Source organism: Manis javanica, chromosome 5, assembly GCF_040802235.1.
Source record: "Manis javanica isolate MJ-LG chromosome 5, MJ_LKY, whole genome shotgun sequence".
Classification (NCBI taxonomy): domain Eukaryota; kingdom Metazoa; phylum Chordata; class Mammalia; order Pholidota; family Manidae; genus Manis; species Manis javanica.
The window spans coordinates 14455385-14476090 of NC_133160.1; the positions used below are offsets into that span (position 1 = coordinate 14455385).

General features: G+C 45.3%; 1 protein-coding gene across 2 annotated transcripts; it reads left to right on the forward strand.

Annotated features, from left to right (window-relative positions):
- Nucleotides 1-12595: 12595 nt before the first annotated feature.
- FITM2 (fat storage inducing transmembrane protein 2) lies at nucleotides 12596-18219 on the forward strand. 2 transcript variants are annotated; one of them, XM_037012925.2, is made up of 2 exons: nucleotides 12596-12744; nucleotides 14926-18219. In XM_037012925.2, the coding sequence occupies exons 1-2, from the start codon at nucleotides 12719-12721 to the stop codon at nucleotides 15539-15541; spliced, it is 642 nt and encodes a 213-aa protein (XP_036868820.2). In that variant the 5' UTR covers nucleotides 12596-12718; the 3' UTR covers nucleotides 15542-18219. The 2 variants fall into 2 exon arrangements, with proteins under 2 accessions (XP_036868820.2, XP_017533271.3); XM_017677782.3 differs by having other exon boundaries at nucleotides 12631-12891.
- The last annotated feature ends 2487 nt before the right edge of the window (nucleotides 18220-20706 follow it).

Here is a 20706-nt window from a genome sequence, read left to right on the forward strand (position 1 = left end):
GGCTTCTCTCTGCCTGCCAGACCCCAACATAAAGACCACCTTGCATCCACAAAGTATTTTCCGATTGTTTTCCCTACAAAAGCCTCAGCCTCTGAGTAGGCAGTTAATATGGCCCCATTTAATGAGCACCAGGCGAATGTTTTACACACACAAGGTCAGCCGACATTAAGAAGCAGGCACTACAGCTCCCATTTCCCAGATGAAGAAAAAGCCACAGAGGTGAAAGAACAAGGCCACCGTCAAGCCAGCCTGACGCTCTAGAGCCAGGATTCAAATCCAAGTCTGACTCCAGGGCCTGTTAGTATATAAAAGATACCATTTTTGTAACCAAACCAATATAGACACACAAGGAAAAAAACTAGGAGGATATTCACTCAGATGCCACTCAAACACAGTACCACGGAGCCTATTTAACTAAGCCCTTGCACCTGGGTTCAAATCCCTCCTATCACTCACTAAATTGGTGTCCTTAGGCAAATTATTCAGTCATTCTGTGACTCATCTGTCAAATGGGGTACCTACCTTACAGCACTTTTGCAAGAATTAGATGAGTGAACATTTGTGGAGCACTTTAGAATTGTGCCTGGCACACACTGTGTGCTCTGTAAGTAGGTGTGTGTGTGTATACTCGCATGAGTATGTATGTACTTGTATGTGTGTGTAAGCTTATGACAGTTCATGTGCCATGTATATACGTGTATAGATACATGCATGAGCATGCAGAAGTCTATCCCTGTGTGTGTGTGTGTGTGTGTGTGTGTGTGTGTGTGTGTGTGTGTGTGATCTAAACCTTTTTTGGTCTCTTGAGTTGCTGTATTTCTGGATTAAGAAAGAGTTTAATTTTATCCTCTGACTTGTATTCCCCACAAACAACAAGCAATACTTTTGTAGATTTACAAGAAAGCTGTTATATAAAAAAACCAAAGTCGAAGCATTTGTAAACCTTCAGCCTCCTCTTTCAGGGACCTCTGAGAATCCCACCTGCAGAACCCAGTCTCATGGGGCCAGGCTGAGCCAGGTGGTGATGCAGGGCTGGGGCCTGGACTGGGCTGCCCAAGTGGGGTCCTTCCCAGACACAGGGAATTCCCGCCATAGGCAACCGCCCAGCCTCAGCCTCCATGGCCCAGACAGTGCCAGCTGCCAACGCACACACCTTCCTGCTGGAGTGGCCGCCCCTAGCGCAGGCACTGACTGCTGGACACTGGGGAAGGTGGGGCAGGCACAGGCAGTGATGGGTGGGGGCTGCCAACCCTCACCTCTATGAGGCTTTCCTACCACACCAGAAGGACAAGAGAGACTGGCTCCACTCCTGGCCCATCTCTGCCTCCAGCATGCTGGGTGTCCTAGGGCAAGTCTCTATCCTTCTATCCTTCTCTGGGTGTCAGACACCCCACCAGAGAGACTGGACTAAGGGCTCTTCTGCAAGCTGGGATCCACAGCACTCCAGAGGGAGCTCTGCAGCCCCAGGAGGCAGACACAAACAGCCTTGGCACTTTCGAACCCAGGAGTGTCAACAGTTAACTCCACTCTCTCAGAATGCTTAACCAGAACTTCTGGTATGTAACCAGCACTTGCCTTGGTTTGGAGCTTCACGTCATGGCTCACTTGGTCCTCACGGTCCCACTGTACAGATGGGTATACTTTGAGGAAGTAACCCCACCCATTGTACAGATGGGGATACTGAGGCACAAGAGCCTCAGTGACTTGTCCTAGGCCCTGGAGCTTCTTTGTGTGGTGACTGGGGTCTGGCAGTGAACATCCTTGCACATTTACAGAATGCACATGCATCCGCTGTGCACATGCCTTGCACACTTACATGCACACATACAAGAAAATGCTCCTCCCACAAATCACAGACACAGCTCGCCCAGCCCCTCAGATCCTTTCTACCATACACCCTCCAGTGCCCTTCCATAAAGATACAGAAGCCCACCCTTTACACATTTAATCACATTAGCACACGGAGGCTATAAGTATTTGCTCCTAGCTCAGTGCCTGGCGCAGTTTTAAGCACTTCACCTGAATGAGCTCATTCAATCTTCAGAACAGCCCTATCAGGCAGGTGCTGTTATTATCGTGTCCATTTTTACACACATGAGGAAACTGAGGTACAAAGAAGTGAGTCGTTTGCCTGGGGTCATACATCAGAGGGTGGGGATGGGCCTCCAGGCAGGCTGCCCAGACACACATCGAGGCAGGTACGGCCCTGCGGTCCAGCCACACGAAACCATACAAAACTGCCATCTCCTGTCCCACACATCCACATACCTAAAGGAAGCCAGAGGGTGGCAAACACGGCGACACCTGTGGCCACTCCACCAGGTGGGACCTTCTCTGCTATCCTCGCTGACTATGCCTGTTCCCAGGTTCACGTCGACAGGTTGCTGTGGATACAGATGTCAGGGGTCGGGGCAGGAAATAATGAGGGAGAGCCCAGGTTAGTGTTCTGGGCTGCCATCTCCCTTGAGGGCAAGAACGCTTTCTGACCCCTGGATTCATCACACCGGGTCCAGCTGTTGCTTCATCCTCGGCCCTACTGGAGTTCTCTCTGGGGTTGGATGAGCCAAGGGGAACTGTTCTAGAGGGGGGTAGTATTTGATGCAGTATAGCTCAGCGGCTAACAGTGCAGTCTCTGGAACCAGACTGCCTAGGTTCATGGCTTACTGTGCAGCCGTGCGTAAGTTACTTAACCTGTCTGTGCCCCCAGTTTCCTCATCTGTAAAATGGGGCTGCCTTGTGGCATTGCTTTGAGGGTTAAGTGAGTTAGTACATCTTATGACACTTAACACAATGCCTGACACAGAGTAAGCAGTCAATAAATGTCAGCTATGGAATTAATAATAGCAGTCAACTTTTACTTAGTACACGCTAAGTGCCACTAAATGCTGTAGGGGTATGATCTCATTTAAGCCCCGCTCCAGTTTCATGGGTTAGGTACCAGGATCTTCCTGCTACAGACAAGGAAGTGGAAGCTCAAAGAGGTTAAGTACACTGCCCAAGTCACACAGCTTGTCCCCAGGGCGGATTGGGTTCCAGTGCCAGATCACTCTGATTCACGCTCCACTACTTTTTCGCTCTGTTAAGTTGCTTTTAAGAAGAGACTGAGGGGCAGAAGCTTAGTGCTTGAGAAAGCTAGGCAGCCCTTAGAGATCTTTTAGGTCACCCCTTCATTTGTCAGTTGAGGAAAAAGATTCAGAGAGGTTAAGTGACTTGTCCAAGATCACAGAGGAACGGGCAGACTCAGGACTGCAACTCAGATCTTAGTTACTCCAAATCCAAGCTGGGGAAGGAGGGAACACATGTGGAAAATAACAGCCATGATCCAGACTCCAAGACTCCTCAGGCCAAATGCCCCAGGCTCTTCCAGAAGATAAATGTAAGAAAACGAGAGGGATGGAGGAGGAATTTGCAGATACTTAAAAGATGCACATTTTTAAAATATGGACAAGACTATAAACTATTATTATTGAGGGATGCGCACATGGGCAATAAAACTATAAAGAAACACAAGAAATAAAAAAGGCTATGATTGGGGTGGGATGTTTGAGGGGCTTCTAGTTCTTGATCTCACTGGTGTTACAAGTGGTTCACCTCATTGGGCTCCACATTTATGTCACTTTCTGTAATTGGGTTTTATTTTATAATAAAAAGGGCTTTAAAAATCACAGTAATAATTTATAAAGTGACATTTTACATCTGTACTGCCTTAACCATGCATGAGGATTTTGCTCTTCTTTTAACAGATGGGGATGAGAAGTTCAAAGCGGGAGGCAACTTGCCCGCAGTCACACAGCAAATAAGTCTGGGAGCCAGGACTCGACCGCTGTGGCTTGGTGTGTCTAGCACAGGGGTGGTTGGGGACTGTGGTAGTTCTTGACCTAGCACTGGAGAAGACAGATCCAGAGAAACCAACTCCTCTGAAAACAGAGCATTCCCAGAAACATTTCTGGGTCCCCACGTCTGCCTCCTGCTCTCTCTGCACCCAGACTGCAGTGTCTGCTCTTTAGCAGGTTACCCGGAGGGAGGCAGGAGGCAGGATGGTCTAGGAGTAGGCAAGCATCTGAGCTGTGGTGTCCATAGGTGGCCCAGCTCTGGTGGACCCAGGGCAAGTCATGTGCCCTCTCTGAGTCTGTCTCCTCATCTGTAAAATGGGACCAATAAATAGATGCTACCTTATTCAGCTATTATGAGAAATTCAGTGAGATACAGGAAGCGTTAGCGCACAAAGCAGTATGCTCCGTGTTAGCTATTAATTTTCCCTGAACAGAAAAACTGTGTGATTCAATCAATAAGATGCTTAAGTACAGGCAAAACTAATTTAATGGAAGTCAGACAGTGGGAAAAAGATGGAAGTCAGAACACTGGTGACTTTGGGGAGGACTGATGAGGGTCCATGAATGAACTCCCATGAAAAGTGCTGCGTCTGTTTTATATTTTGATTCCTGTGGTTATTACATGGGTGGACATCTGTAAAAACTCATCCCGTTGTACACTTAAGATTTCTTCACCTAGAATTAAGTTATACCTTTATAAAAAAATTTAGAGGTATGTATGTTTTTTTAAAAAGTCTTTGTTTAGTAAGAGTTCTTTCAACAAGTATAAATTAAAAACCAACATAAGAAAATACATCCTCCCAAGAAAAATGTCCCATTCTTGTCTTACCCATGCATACTTCCTACCCAATACATATAAATATCCTCTGCAATACACCCACTGAGTCCTCCAGCGCTGTACATACGTACTCAAAGCTCAAAGATACAACTCAGTCCCATGGAGCACACCTGCCTCCCTCCTCTCCCACTCAACCTCACAGCACATCCATCTTCAAACGTGGATGCTTTTCCACTCTGGGTGCCTGAAAACACCCTACGTGCAAACACACAAACAGACACATACACACACACACCAAACCCACAGGCTGAATTGAGTTGATGGGCAACTTCATGGGTCAGATAGACATGGGACACCACAGGACATAGGGCAAGTCAGGTAATTTCTCTGGGCATCAATTTCCCTACCTGCAAAATGGACCTCGTAAGATTTTCTCTCACAAAATGAAATAAAATAGAAAGGAAGATCATGAACAAATACATTCTTGGAGGGAAGGAGCTGTGTGATTTTTCTTTGTATCTTCAGTGATTTGTATCATGTCATTATTTATAAACTTTTATGTTGTCGATTCTCACCAGATTAGTTTTTAGATTAGTCAAAATACCAGCAAGGTTTCTGGAGGAAGTTGGCAAGCTGATTCTAAACTTCATGTACAGAGTCATGGCCCAAGAATTTTCAAGACATGCCATTAGTCATAATGTTAGCAATGTGTGATGATAAAGCAGAAAACAGAAATGAAGGGACAGTGAAGCTGGGACACAGGGGTGGGGTTTGGGGGGACAGCAGTACAAGGAGAAGGAAAAGCATGGGCAAAGGCCCTGAGGCAGGAGGGAACTTGGTTCATTCCAAGAACAGGAAAAAAGTTTAGGGAGGACGTAGAGGGCACAGAGAGTAAGAGGTGGGTTGAGAGATAGAGTCAGAGGTAAGCAGAGGCCGTTTGTTGCAGGTTGGAGGCTTGCATGTCATGCCAGCTGCAGGGCTGATGAGGACCTGAGATCCCCCTTTGTGCTTTGCTGGGCTACCAATCTTATTGGGGTGTGGAAACTAGGGACTGAGAGGGAGCCTGGGAAAGCAGACCAGGGTTTAGTCCGTTAGGAAAAGCCAGCACCTCTCTCCCGTTCAACCTCCTAGGAGCTGATCTCCCACGATCCCCTAGAACCCTGAAAACTGAAACCTCAGGGCTCCCTCCCTGTCCTCTGTCTCCCACCAAAAATTCTAAGCGAGGCATTGGCGGGGGCTGAGCCAGGGAACCCCTCACCTCCTCCTGTTTGTCAATAGGGCCAGCCCTTCCAAAAAAAGAGGCAGAGCTGAAGGCGGGGTGCCCAGGTGTGCCTAACCCAAGCGGCGCCCCTGGTCCTGGGCCCCGGGGCGCAGCAGCCCCGGCCTGAGGCTACCAGGGGTCAAGGTCATGCCCTCAGGGCCTGTGGGCAGAGGACTGGGAAATCCTCATGCTGGTCCAGCCAGGACAGCTGCAGGTGTGGCCGCGGAATTTGCTGTGTCGCTGGGCCGCGCAGCTGGAGCAGAAAAGCCTCGGCGTCAGCGACCCCCGTCTGGCCACCGCGGAGGCGCCCCACATTCCTGCGCGGGGCGCGGAGCAAGGGCCCCGCCGCCACATCCCGGCGCCCGACCCTGAGAATTCGGCAAGGGGAGGGCAGGAAGTTAGGGACCCGTGGAAGCCTCTGGGCCTCCTCGCTTCTCAGCGGCGTGAGAACCGAGCCAGACTTCCCATCTGTTCAGTGGGGACGCGGCACTTTGCCTTGCCTGTCTCCCGAGTTACTGTGAGCAGCCACAGATGAGCGTCCTTGTTACAGAGGTATCCATGTATTGTGCGCCTCCTGTAGCCGTGATACCTGGTGAGAGATCTCACTTATTTATCCCGGCAAACGAAGTTGGCCCAAAGCAGTTCTCCTTTTTCAGGTGAGGAAACGGAGAGATAGGTGACCGGCCCTAGTCACCCAGGTCATAAATCCTGAGTCTAGACTTGAACCCACGTCTGTCTATTCTTAACCAACATACTGCAGGGCTGAGAAACCCTATCAACTGTGACTTGGTAAGCTCTGGGAGGGCCGTGACCATGTGAGAGGTGGTTTCTGGCAGGCAGGCGAGGTCAGATTGGCCTTCCCCAAACCTGGCAGGCAGGGTGGGCTTCTGGCTAAGTGCTTTGCCCGACGGAGCAGAATGACCCAGCTCTGCTGAATTGCTTGTTGTGTGGCCTTGGTTAAGTTCTTTGGCCTGTCTGTGCCTCAGGGTTCCCCCTGTAGAATGGGGTTCTAACAGTACATACCTGTGTGGTGCTTGTGAGAAAGGCGAGTCAGATACAGTAAAGCACTGAGCCCAGGGCCGGGCACTGAGCCCAGGGCCGGGCACTTAGCTGTGGCTCAATTAAACAGTGGTTCGTGGAATCTCAGCATTTTGTTCCCAGATTGGTGTTCCTTTTCTTTTTTTTTAAATACCATTTTATAAATTGTGAAATTTAACAAATGTGTTACATTTATTAATATAAATATATCATTTAATGAATATTTTTAAAGCAAACATCCATGGGGCATGTTTACCCAGGTAAAGAACCAGATCAGAACATTGCTACACTCCCAAAACCCTCTGATCCTATAGGAAGCTGCTGTGTGGACACTGAGATACTCAAGTTCTTGCTTTTCTTTCTAATTTTACCAGTGCCCTTTCAGACAACAAGGTTCCCTCCTCCCAGGCCTCAGCCCTGTGACTACCTGGTAGGAGGGTCTGGGGTCTGCAGGAGACGGTGGCCAGAGGCGGGATCAGGAGAGACCACAAGGCTGCCCCGGGGTGCTGTGAGGTCCCAGGCAGCCCCTCCGGCTGCTCTCCCCATGCCTGCAGATGAGCAAAGGCAGATACCTGCCCTCTTGTGCCTGCCCTTCTGACCCTGTGCCCAAATGGGAACCCTGATGGGCAACCTGAGGTTGTGTGTTGAGGGGCCCAGCCTGTGGATGTAACCCCTTCCCAGTTAGGCAGTCAGGCAGTCTGGCCTCTGGCAGACACTGGCTTCGCTCAGCTGCCTCGCTCGAGGGAGTGGCTAGTCGTCCCCTCCTGCCAGAAAGAGAGGTAGCCAGAGGTTAAGAATGGGGATGCCTTGCAGAAGAGAGCTCCAAAAGAAGGAATTGGTGCTGGGAATGAGTGCTTTTGCAAGCTGGTCAGGAGCAATGGACAAAGAAGGCTGCCTGCTGGGAGAATTAGGCTGCCTACCCATCCTGCTCACCTGCCCAACCCAGACTGAATTGTTTCACATACACCAGCCAACAGAAGGGCACCTGCTGGTTGCTCTTCCTGGAATGACCACCTCCCACTGTTCCTCTGGACAACCCCTAGCCAATCTTTTAGACCCAAGCTCAGAAATCATCTCTTCCAAGAACTCTTCCCTGACCCCTCCCTGGCCTCATGGGTTCTTCTCAGCATCCCCAGCATCCTCTACTTAACCCATTATCATTCTACTGCAGCATCTTTCAGACTTTATGGACCAGCAAACACTTTTACCGTGATGTATAATCTTGGGAGCCCCTTAAGAATAAAAATCTAATGATTTCAAAATTATTATTTTCTTTTGTTTCTCTTTGGTTCATAAAGAAGCAATTTACATTTGACATAATTTTCTTTACATCAGCATATTAGTAATGATTGGTTAATTTATTTAACTAAGAAAAAAATTTAGAGTGCTTAATAAGGGGGAGATGTGGTTCTAGACAAGGGGATGTATCAGTGAACAAAACAGGCAATGTTCCCTGCCTTCTAAAGTTGACATTCAAGTAGGGGAGACAGAAAATAAATAAATATGTATATCTTGAGTATATTTAAAAAAGAATCTTGGATGATACTCCTAATCCAAGATCCCTTAGATTAAAATTTTGCCATTTAATCAAGTAATACAGGTCAATTTACTTTAAAACAGACCAAGATCATTGTCAAAATGAAGATCATATTTCCAATGGAAACAAAAAAATTCCCCTTTTTTTTTTGTATTTTACCCTGGTAGAATTTAATCTCTTTATGGATCTGTGGCATTATAATGTAATGTGGTGATAAGGAAGAAAAATTCCTTAAGAGAAGGCACATAACTTATATTTCCTTTTATTTAATCTTTAGTTGGTACACATTTATGTCCAATCTGGCCAAAGCACAATTGTAACAACAGATGATTTATTTCTATGCAATGGACAGAATGGTTCTATGCAACCATTCACAGATTTAGTGATTTTACATTTTTCAAAAACCTCAAACTGCTGTCAAAACAAAAATATAAGTAAAAGTGACTTCCAAAAAATTCAACAGTTTCTATTTGTCCCAAAGAGACTCAGACTTCAAGAAAAATCTATAATATCCAAACTCCTGCAACAAAAGTGACATATGTATGGGGTTTGCTTATGAAATTACATTTAGCATTCAGTAAGAAAGAAAAGGGTACTTTTTTGTGGCAGACATATTTTTGGTTATAGTTCGCCATTTCTGTAGTAAACGTGAAGCCATACACTTATTTAAAATCTGACTCTAAGAAACCTAAAATATAAAAGTCTGAGTGAAAGTCAAAATCACAATGATCTGATTTTAAAAATTTAAGCCTTCTGAGACAGATTTTTAGAGATTTAATGAAAAATGCTGCTTAGTATCTACTTTCTTAAACTTTGCTCTTTATGGAAATCTTCAAACTCTTTTCTTGAATAAATGTGACACACCAATATTTCATACCAACATTTTTGCTTCTGTGTTACAAACGGTATATTCTAATTCTGTTGTTCTTCATTTACTAGTTGAGATATTTCTTTAATAAGAAATCTCCTCTTTGGTTCTTCAGTGGTTCAGTTCACACAGGAGAGGCAGGAAAAGTGCTTGATTCTTTCCCTTAAATTACTAGTTTTCAAAAAATGAGTTGATTCCTCCCAAGGTGGCCATTACTTTTAAAAATACCATTGTAAGCCCATGGGCTTAAACACAGGTCGTGTTTCCATCCATTGGAGTTATTATTATTATTTATGCTCCAACTGTCCCATCTTTGGCCTGTGGGAGCCTTTCTCTTCACTTTTGTGTTCTCCTGAAATAACCTTAGCAGTCACTTAGAGTTTATGGCTTCCTTGCGTTCTGGTTTGACAAAATGGACCAACCTCATGTTGTATATTCTGCTTCAAATCTGGGAAACTATTTTTAAAGGGTAATAAATCTGCATTTATTAAGGCAACTGACCCATCCAACACATTGGAAATCTAACATCTAGCCCAAGGCTTGGTGCACAGTGAATAGTTAATAAATGTTGGTCGGCTGAATAAATGAATGATTATCGCCTTCACTAGATTTTAAGTTCCTTGAGGTCAGAGACATATACTTCTAATAAGTACTTGCTTAATAGATAAAGAAGGAATGAAAGCCAACAGGTGGTACCACTGAAGTCTGTGGCAAGGCAGAACCCTAATTTTTGGTTTTCTATCACCCTCTGCTGGGGAGCAACAGGACATCGTCCTCCAGTGCCTTAAAATCTGGTATAGTGTTTCTCAAACTATGGATCCCCACCCATTAGTGAGTGGTAAATCAATTCAGTGAGTCATGACCAGAGTTTTAAAAAACTGAATTTATAATTTAATGGAAAATATCAAAGGGTCTCACACATAGTGGAGGCAAATTCTGTCATAAAGCTATATTTATAGCTGTATCTTTGTACCTATTAGCATATATATTCATTCATGTGCTACATGTATGTTTTTATGTGTGTACTGAGTCACAACCAGTGATATATTGACAAATGTTTAACAACTAGTTCTCTGGGGGAAGTGTATAAGTACATATATACATACATTTATTATAAATTTTTTAATATAAAGAATGTGTTGCACATCATTTATAAATAATGAAATATGCTAATATTCTTTATTGTAAATTCCATTCAGCAAATTGATTCTCAGAGAATTCTTTCATTGATATTTGCTGAACTCTCTCATGTATAGCCAACCTAGAGCGTCAATTCAGTCATGTTTTGACAAACGGAGTTGCATCCAATCTAGACAATCAACAAACCAAATAAAGCCCTGGTTTATAGTACTTGCCAGTTTCTTTAGTAGAAATACCCCCTCCATGGCTGGTTTCAAGTTTTCACTGTGATGTTCCAGAGCCCACAGTAGGGCAGAGTTGTACAGTAGCATACTATACAGATACAGCAGATGTAAGTAACCCCAAGAGCATAGATTATAATGAAATATAGTAAAATAATCAAGAAATGATGAGTTTTGAATATTTCTTTTGAATTTGTTAGTTTATATAATTTCATTTTTAATAATGGCTGTGCTAAACATTCAGCTTGCAAAAGTCCTGAAAATTTAACAATCTGCTCTCATAAGGCTTATATGAGTTCGCTGAGGACCACTGGACTTACAATATAAATATGTATTTCCTAATATGGCTGAAGGTTTTTAAAAAAAGGTGAACACTTCTCTAGGACTGAAAATAATTTTTCAGGGCTGGGTTTAACTCAGTCTTCAACAGTCTCCAGGGATAAAGCTGCTTGGTCTCACGTGACACAAACCCATTTCCTTTCTACAAAAATACAAAGCCTGAAACTTTCAGGAGATACATTTTTGGTAGTTCCTTTGGGTGATTATTTAGAGTTTCTCTTCACCCAGCACCCTTTCGCCCATTCTTTGGTTGAGGGGATTAGCATGTGGATTTTCCCCAGGGAATCATTAGCTAGTAATGTCCAATGTACCTCCCTGTTCTTAGCGATTATGCAGTCCGCTATGGGAAATAACAGTAACTGAGCACCTGCTAACCTTCATGAGATAGAGATGGTTTCCGATACTATTTACAAGCTGCCTTCACAAATAACATCTTTCTAGTTGTGTAGTTTTTATTCCCAATCATGAAAAACCAAACTAGAATAATCACTATGTTTTCTGTCTTAAATCTAGCCTTTTCAAGGCCTGGAGACCTTGCCAAGTAAGAACTCTGATCAGATACATGTTTTTTACAGATAATGAAGATCATCCTGAGATGGTTTTAAGGAACTGACACTTTCAATCTCGTTCATTTACTGATTCTCTGCATAAGAGATTTTATCTTTATTAGGTGAACCCTAAATCCAGTAGCTATTGTCCTGGTAAGAGATAGAAGGAGAGAAGCCAGAGACGCAGAGGGGAGAAGCCCATGTGAGGACGGAGACGGATTGGAGTTATGCAGCTACAAGTCAGGGAATGCCAGGGATGCCAACAGGCAACAGAATCTAGGAGGGGCTTGGAAGAGATTCTCCCTCAGAGATTCCTGAAGGGACCAACGCTGCTGACACCTTGACTTCTGACTTCTGGATTCCGGAACTATGAGAGAATAATTCCTGTCATTTTAAGCCAATAGGTTTATGGTAATTTGTTGTGGCCATACTAGGAAACTAATACAGCGGTGAAGATATGACTCAAGACTGGGAAACTCTTGAGTCAGACACCCAGCCTTGACAAGGGGGTGAGAGGGCTTAGCTGTGGGATAAATTGAGCAACTGAAACTCCAGCGCCCTCCTCTGATCTCCCTTGACACCCAGCATGCAGCATTTTCGTTCAATACAAATAGTTGTTTTTAAAGTTAAAAAAAAAAGTATAACAATTCAAAATTTAAGTTTAGTAATTATTTTATGCATGTATTTTCTAATGAAATTTAATATCGTCATTATATCTGCATCACCATAACCAACCTCGAGAAAACCAAGACTCAGATGGAGGTGTCTCCGTCTCCAGGAGAGACTAAATGATGCTGCGACCACTGCTCTAATTCCTATAGTTCTACATTTGTTCTTTCCCACCTCCAACAAATTCTCCCACAAGCGCATTTTCCCAGATTTAGCAAGGTGCAGTGGCTGAGATCGAAACGGCCGCACTCCGAGCGTTTCTCTAGGCGGGTGAGTCTAGAGCGGTGAGGAAGTGGCAAGCTATCAGACGGACCGGCTGCAGAGGCCGCCAGTGGCCAGGAGGGGGAGCGCGAGCGCTCCGCAAGGGGTGGACCCCGCGGGCCGTGCGCATGCGCCCGAAGGGAGGTGGTGGCGCCGGGCCCGGCGAAGGGCGAGACGGTGGCCGAGAAGGCACGGGAAGGAACACGGTTGCCGACGAGGTCGGGCATGGAGCATCTGGAGCGCTGTGCAAGGTGCCTTAGGGTCATGCTGGTGCGGGCGGCAGTGCGGCGCTTCCTGCCCTGGGCGCTGGCGGCCTCCATGCTGGTGGGCTCCCTCCTCAAGGAGCTCTCCCCGCTGCCCGAGAGCTACCTCAGCAACAAGCGCAACGTCCTCAACGTGTGAGTGCGCCCCGGGTCCTCTCCTGTCCCCGCCATAGCCGACCTGCGGTAGCCTGGTCCATATGACCAGGCTTAGCTGCCCGGCTGCACCAGTCACTGGAAGGGGAAGTCCTCCCAATCATGACAGCCACAACTGCGCGCTTGTCACCACCGAGGGGTCGCGGGATAGCTGGTGCCACTAGCAGTCGTGTTTGCACGCCCAAACGAGACAGCCTGAGCTTGACTGGGCAGGCAGTGACGGGGCGGGGTTGTATGTGTGTGCTTTGTGTGTATGTAGGGGTACGGGGTGGGATGAGGGGGGGCTGAACCAGCCTGTGTCGCTGTTCCCCTCACCTCCGCTTGGAATGAGGAGTTTTCCCCTGCCCTTTTTGGGAGACGCCACCTCCCTCCTGCCTGCCTGTATTAGACCCCGCGCCTCCACCCTAAATCCGATCCCCTCGGCCTGTGGTGGAATCCCATCACCACCTGCGAAAGACCTGCCTTCTTCCCCGCCACCCCAACTTTGGAGAGCCTTGTCCCAGCCTGACCCACTCCAAGACAGCCGCGGAGGACTGGAACCATCCTGTCTTTGACCTTTCCCCTGGATCACTTTGGACCTTTTCAGCCACTCAAAGTTCATGGCAGTGGCCCAGGAAAGCAATCCCAGCTGGGCTCTTTGAAACTTCTCCTTAACTCCACCCACCTACTCCTTTTTCTGTTTTTTTTTAAATTTCTGGATTTTCAGTTTATTACACAAAATATTGTTGCAGTTGTCAAGGGAAACTAAAGGATAAAGCTTGTGCCTTGTTTTGTGAGCCTAGATTCTTCTTTAGAATTATAATGTCAGCAGCATCTGTCAGAGGTCACCCCCAACTTTGGTTATCTACTTAAAACACTGGTCACTCTCCCAAAAATCTTCGTCAAAGGCCTGACAGGTTTTGGCTCCGGTAAGATGCTTGCCTATCAGTTCCAGGGAAGATTTTAGTCAGGCCTTTGGTGTCTGAGACACCTTTGGAAACTAGCAAAGAGTCATTCTGTCTTTGGCCCCCTTCCTTCCTCACCCACTCATAGAGGCTGGGCTAAGAATAGTTGGTGAGAGTGGTTGTAGCCCTATGGCTCTGGTATGTGTGTTAATTGTAGCTGGCCCCCAGGTCAGCCACCTTTGGGGAGTGCAAGGGAGGCAGACAAGGCAGCTGCTGCTTTATCTAGCCTGGGTGAGCTGGGAGCCAAGCAGCCTGGCAGACAAGTCTCTGTTGTTTTTGGGTAACCATAGATTCTGGCATTTTGTTCCAAGCCTCTATTGCTAATTAATGGAAGGGAACTAGTGAATCATTGGCTCTGGAAGGGATTTTAAAAATCATTTGGTCCCCTCAGCTCTATTTAACAGCTGAGGAAACTGAGGCCTAGAGAAGTGTGGTAATTAGTTAACCTAGGTCTTCTCACTCAAAGCCAAGTTCTTCTGAGATCGTTTATGTCATGTAAGAAAGAGCCGTGATATAGAAGCAGCATGGGCTTTGGGGCTGGCCAAACCTTGGTTTAACCTGTGCTTGCTGGTTGTATGAGTGTAACCCTGTTCTTGAACATTTCTGAGCTTCAGATTCTTTATAAAATGGGGCAAGTGATACCTTCCTCCCAAGGTACTTGTGAGTGTTCCATTGGGAAGTGAAGTGAGTGCTCCATGGGAAAGTGAATGTATGCGAAGGCTCCTGGCATTTGGTAGATGCTTGATGATTACTTTTCTGAGCAATAGCGTAGTGCCTAAGATCACAGACCCTGGGTTTGAATCCCAGCCCCACCACTTATGACCTCTACTCTGGACATGATTATTTTGTGCCTCAGTTTTCTTGTCTTAAAAAGTGGATAACAGTAGTACCAACCTCGCGGAGTTGTTTAAGGACTGCATAGTTACTACATTTAAAGAACTTGTAGTGAAGTTACCTTAGCTTTTATCAGCTCATTTCATTTTCCCTCCTTTGAGAGTCTAGAGACCTGAGTTGTGACATCGTTTCCTTTCCACCATGTCCCATCTTCACTTCCACTTTCCTCCTCTGCCAGGTATTTTGTCAAATTGGCCTGGACCTGGACCTTCTGTCTCCTCCTGCCTTTCATTGCCCTCACCAACTACCACCTGACAGGCAAGACGGGCCTGGTCCTGCGGCGGTTGAGCACCCTGCTTGTGGGCACGGCCATCTGGTATGTCTGCACAGCCATCTTCTCCAACATTGAGCACTACACGGGCAGCTGCTACCAGTCTGCAGCCCTGGAGGGGGTCAGAAAGGAGCACCAGAGTAAGCAGCAGTGCCACAGGGAAGGGGGCTTTTGGCATGGCTTCGACATCTCAGGCCACTCCTTCCTGCTGACATTCTGTGCCCTCATGATTGTGGAGGAGATGGCTGTGCTGCATGAGGTGAAGACGGACCGAAGCCACTGCCTGCACACTGCCATCACCAGCCTGGTGGTCGCCCTGGGCTTCCTGACCTTCGTATGGGTGTTGATGTTTCTGTGCACGGCCGTTTATTTCCACAACTTGTCCCAGAAAGTGTTTGGCACCCTGTTTGGTTTGCTAGGTTGGTATGGGACATACGGGTTTTGGTATCTGAAATCCTTTTCCCCAGGACTTCCTCCCCAGAGCTTGAGTTTGAATTTGAAGCAAGACAGTTATAAGAAATGAATGAAACAACAAGGGCAATGGCAGGACAATGACTAATATATTTTTCATTTATTTTTCTTAGTTATTTGATTAAATTATTGATACCAGTTCAGAGAGGAAGCTAACCAGGCAATTTGGGTGGGTGGTGGGTTCAGTCCCCAGTCATCTTGGTGACATCACCTTGTGTCACAAGCACCACTATTCCCAGTCAAGCACTCTGTCCCTGGCAAAACTTGACATGAATCCGTAATGTCCCTTTTATCCCTAGAGGCTCAGTGAGAGGATAGAATCAGGAAAGCCGTTCTTGTGTGGCTGAAGGAGGGGCCAGGGCCTCGGGACTCTTCTCTGTTGCCGAACTTCCTGATTCTAGTTGTCTTTTGTTTTAATGGTTGCTGATGTGGTTGCCTAACCATATTTCCCTCTGGTCAGTTTTGCCTAAGCATTGATTTCCAGAAGGATTCTTTTATAAAACAACCAACCACCTGAAAGACACACTCTCACTGTAGTATTTATTTCATCCATGAAATGTTAAATATTGCAACTGGCTTCTGATTAGTTATCAGAACAGTTAAGCAGGAGTGCCTCTGTGACTCAGTATTGGATGATTTTTATGTAATGATCATTGCTGATTTTCTGTCCATGTTGTCTATTATATATTAGTTTTTGGAGCAATAAGGTACATTTTTTTTCTCTCTTTTGAATGAATGTTTTATAGTTTTTAATACAACTATGACATTTGTTCTTTGTTAACAAAACTGAAAATAACTCATAATCTCACCACTCTAGTGCTGCACTTTGGCATGTGTGTAGATAGCTTTGAGGGTTTTTTTAGAACACTAAGTTACTTTTTATAAACCAAACTTTTGGCCTGTGTTATTAAATTCCACCTCTTGGGGCCATTTTCTCTGTCAATAAAATCAGAAAGCAAACATTTTAATAATAACTTGATGAATTTTAAGCTGAGTCAGAGTAATTTTGCAAAAACGCATATTTGCACTGAAATTTTCCTGACTGCATATCAGTGGTATAGACTGAATAGTGTGCTTCAGGGTCATGTGAGTAGTACATTGATCAATCTGCTGTGGCCCAAGGCATGTTTACCTTTTGGACAAGACTGGTAAGTCAGAAGGGAGGAAAAATGTCTTCCATTGCCTCTGATGGCAAGCAGCCAATCTGTTTGTAAAAATGTCCTTACTAAACGGTGGCAAGACTTGGGCCCCACCCCCCTCTCACCTGTACCACCACCAAAACCAAACCAAACCTGGGCCTATTCAGCTGGCCTGGAAATCCACCTTTCCGCCCTCCTTCACAGTACTTCTCAATGCCCAGCCTCGTCCTTCTGTGGCCTTCACTGTGGTGAGTCCTGGGAAGGGTTAGAAATCCCATCACCTCCACCCTGCAAAGGCACAGTTACACCCTGGTGATAAGCTACCCCACCCCTATCCCAGGTTATCTCCTTAAGCCTTTCAAACCAAGCATCTTGATTTTGCATTATCATCCTTGACACTTCTTGATGCCCCTCCCACCCCCAGTCAAGCCTGATAATAGCATTAACTAGTGAGCACTACACTTGACCGCCTAACTCCAGCTTAGGTTGTTAGGAACTTGAGGTCAGGAAGAATTTCCAGGGTAACTTGTATTTCATATAATACACAGTTGGTATCCCATCTGGCTGCAGGTTAACAAATCCATCAGAATGTGAGATGTGATACATTGAACCCAAGGGTGGCAGAAACACCTGCACTGAGATTTCAGAGGTGTCACCACGGTGCTTTGGGAGCATTGGCCAGATGTGCTGGGCTCTGTGAGAATATTTTTGCCTCCTGAAGTTCAAAACTGGGAATGGAAGTGGGGCTGGAATAGGCTTGTTGAAGGAATTGAAAGCTCTCCTAAGTTTCATGTTCAGCACCAAAATGCAGTAGGCATGGATGACCAGATGTTTGTTTGTCACACTTAAGCCTACAGACATTTCTCCCATGCAGGTCTGATTCCGACTGGCATTAAATTAACAAAGTGGAAAGTGTCAGTTCCTGAGCCTGTGTGTTGATCAGTCTTCCACCACTTCCTGTTCAGTCTTAATGCCCTTGCCTCGCCTTTTTCTTGGGCAAATGCTCTATCCCTATGTGAGACAGCATGTTATAACTGAAAGGGTTGGGGCTTAGGTAAATGTGAGCTGTGGGCTCAAATCTTGGCACCACTACTGAGAGGTGTTTGACCACGGGCAAGGCTCTTTTTCCTCATCTGTAAATGGAGATGATACTGTTAGGTTTAAGGGAAATGATGTGTGTACAATGCCCAGCCCATATGCTTAGCAGTCGATAATCCCTGCTTCCTTTTTTTGACTAAGCCTTTAGAATTTTTGGCTCCTCTAATGAAAGCAGAGAAACTAACATCATCTTTCAAGTGCCACCTGAGGCCTGGGTCTCCTGTTGAAATAGTCTTGTATTGTCCTTTGGAAAGTGTCTATTGTCCCCAGGTGCTGAACAAGAGGCTTTGAGGGCATCTGTGATCACAGAACACTACCAGGCTTGTTTTCCCTCTGTGTTGAGGTTCATTCGCTGATGCCTCATTTTCCACGTGCATCTGTCATAGTCTGAGTACCAGATTGTATTTAGAGAATGACTCTTGCCACTGTTATGTACACACAGATCATGTGTGTAAACAAGCAAATTAAGTAAACTGGAGATAATGAAATCCTACATACCGGCATTTCTTGTGTTCCTTTCTCAAACTGTGAAGGAAGTCCAGAACCAGGAAAGTTCAGTGCCTTTATGAAATGGGTTCATAAAGTTGTATTTGCATAATTCTTACTTGAGCTACTCATTATACATGAGGTATTGCACAGCTATAGTTGCTCTTATTTTCTCCCTGAGTCCCGTGAACTGAGTATGTGCTCCGTCATATATTTGTTAGCTTGATTTACTTCTTCCTCCTGTGCTGTATCCATGTCTGAGAGTCCTAAGGTCTGGATCAGCCATATTTGGGAGCAGTTTTCTTGGCAGAAGGAGAAAAGTTAAGCCTCATGGAAGTAATAGTAATACTACTATCTGACAAAGAGTAGTTGCAAAGTTCACTCAGATGAGATTATCTGTAACAATACCGTGGAACCCTGGAGGCCTACACTCATGTGAGGGCTTTGTGCACCTTTTAGTGCCTACTCATCGTCAGCCTGACCTGCTTGGCACTTACAGATAGTGTCTGTTGAAAGCTCGATGGCTCCAGGATTAGAAGCTCCTCCAATGCAAAATTTTCCTGGTCAGATTCCTTCAGCAGCAACAGACCCTTCTTGAGTTCATATGGTGAGCCAGGAGCTGGGGGGGTAGGATGATAAACTCCTTCTGGCATGTAGTTTGTGGTCCAGAGTCTGTCCCCTCAAAGCTTAAGGTGTGTGCTGGAGTTGAAAAGGTGAATCTGTTACAGTTGTTCATTCAAGGAATTTTTACTCTTGTGGAGAAGACACATAAGGAGCCAGCAACCACTGTAAAGTGTCCTAAGTGCCAGATTAAGGTCAGGACCAGGGAACACAGAGCAGGGGACAACCAGTTGCCTTGGGAAACTGGGGATATTTTCACAAGAAGTGACAATTCTTTTGGGCCTGGAAAGATGAGGAGGAATTGTAGCAGTTAGGCAGAGAAAGGGTATCCAGGGAAGTGAGAACAACATGTGCAAAGGCACATACATGTATTACGATTTTTTATTCTGATATCCCTTCTCAAGGAAACTAACTTCCCCCTCATTTTCAAGAGCAACAGAGATTAACTAAAGGCAAATTTAAAGGACTGTCAGTGGAGATCATGGATATACCCTGTTGTAATATAAAGGGCACTCAGCCAGAACAACATTTAGTAAAATCAGAATACTTGGCTTAGAGCTGGGTTCTGCTAGTGTTTTTTCTGATTTTCTGTGTGACCTTATATTAGTCACTCAACATCTCTGGGCCTCAGTTTCCTTATCTGACAAATGATGGGTGTGGACTGGATACTCTTACCAACTCTTCTATTCTGTTTCTCTGTTCTGTGTGATAAAAAGTTCTTCCTAAGCTGGTAATGACTTTTATTTTAAGAAACAACATGAAAAGAAACTCCCACTCAGCTGAGGTGGAAGCTGGTTTCCCCGTGAGTGATGGGGAAGCCAACCTCTGTGCACTTTATCACAGCACCACCCTTACCCCACTTTTCTCTGTATCAACAGCCCGATGTAGTTCAGATAGGATTGCATGGGTTCATATGGACTTACTGGACATGGGGAGTTGTGAGCCTAGTTCCCAGGGCGATGAACTGCAGAAGGTTTTTTTTGAAGTCTCCAAAATCGAACTAGTTTTGATAGCTGTCAAGGAGAAGGTAGGTTCTGTTAAGGTAAGCCCTGTGCAGTAGAGTCACCTTAAAAAATTGTCCCAGAAACCTCTAATACTCTCATACTTTGGGGAGAGGGGAGCTAGTAAATTTGTACTGCATGTTTAAATGGTAACTTACAATGACAATGTGCAGATCCACCAGTATTGGTCTAGGGATTTGGGCTATGGAAATGCTTTGTACTTATGCAAAGATATGTACAAAGATTTTATTGCAGCTATTTGTAATAGAAATCATCATGATGTATTAACAGATTGGAATTTCTGTATTGCCAACGCATGGTAATGCTATAGTAAGAATGTAATGCAGTTACTGTGAAGCATAAATGATGTTATATTTAGTATAGAATCTGGAGGCAGAAAGCCTTGGGATCATGCTGACTATAACCTAAAGCTGTGTGCCCTCAATTTAGCCAGTTTCTCTGAGTCTCTGTTCCTGATGTGTAAGATGGGGATGACAGTGCCTCACTTCACTGAACATTCACTACACGATATTTGAGGAGCATCGAGCAAACCAAGCACTTCAGCAAACTAGGCACAGCGTTAGTTCAGAGACACAGTGCCTTCGCGGGGTTTACTGTCTAACTGGGAACCCAGACAATGGAATGAGCAACTCCAAACAGTGCTGTACAGGGCGCAGCCCAACCTACCTTGATGTCACAGCCCAGGCAGAGATGATTGCTGTTTAGTCAGAGTTGTTTTGAGGATTAAATTAATTGATACTTGTGAAGTGCTTAGAACAGGACTGAATATATGGGAAGTGCTATATAGAACTTTCAAGTGCATAGTAAGTTCCTAATATGCCTTCATTACCATAACTTACTTTAAAAAGTCA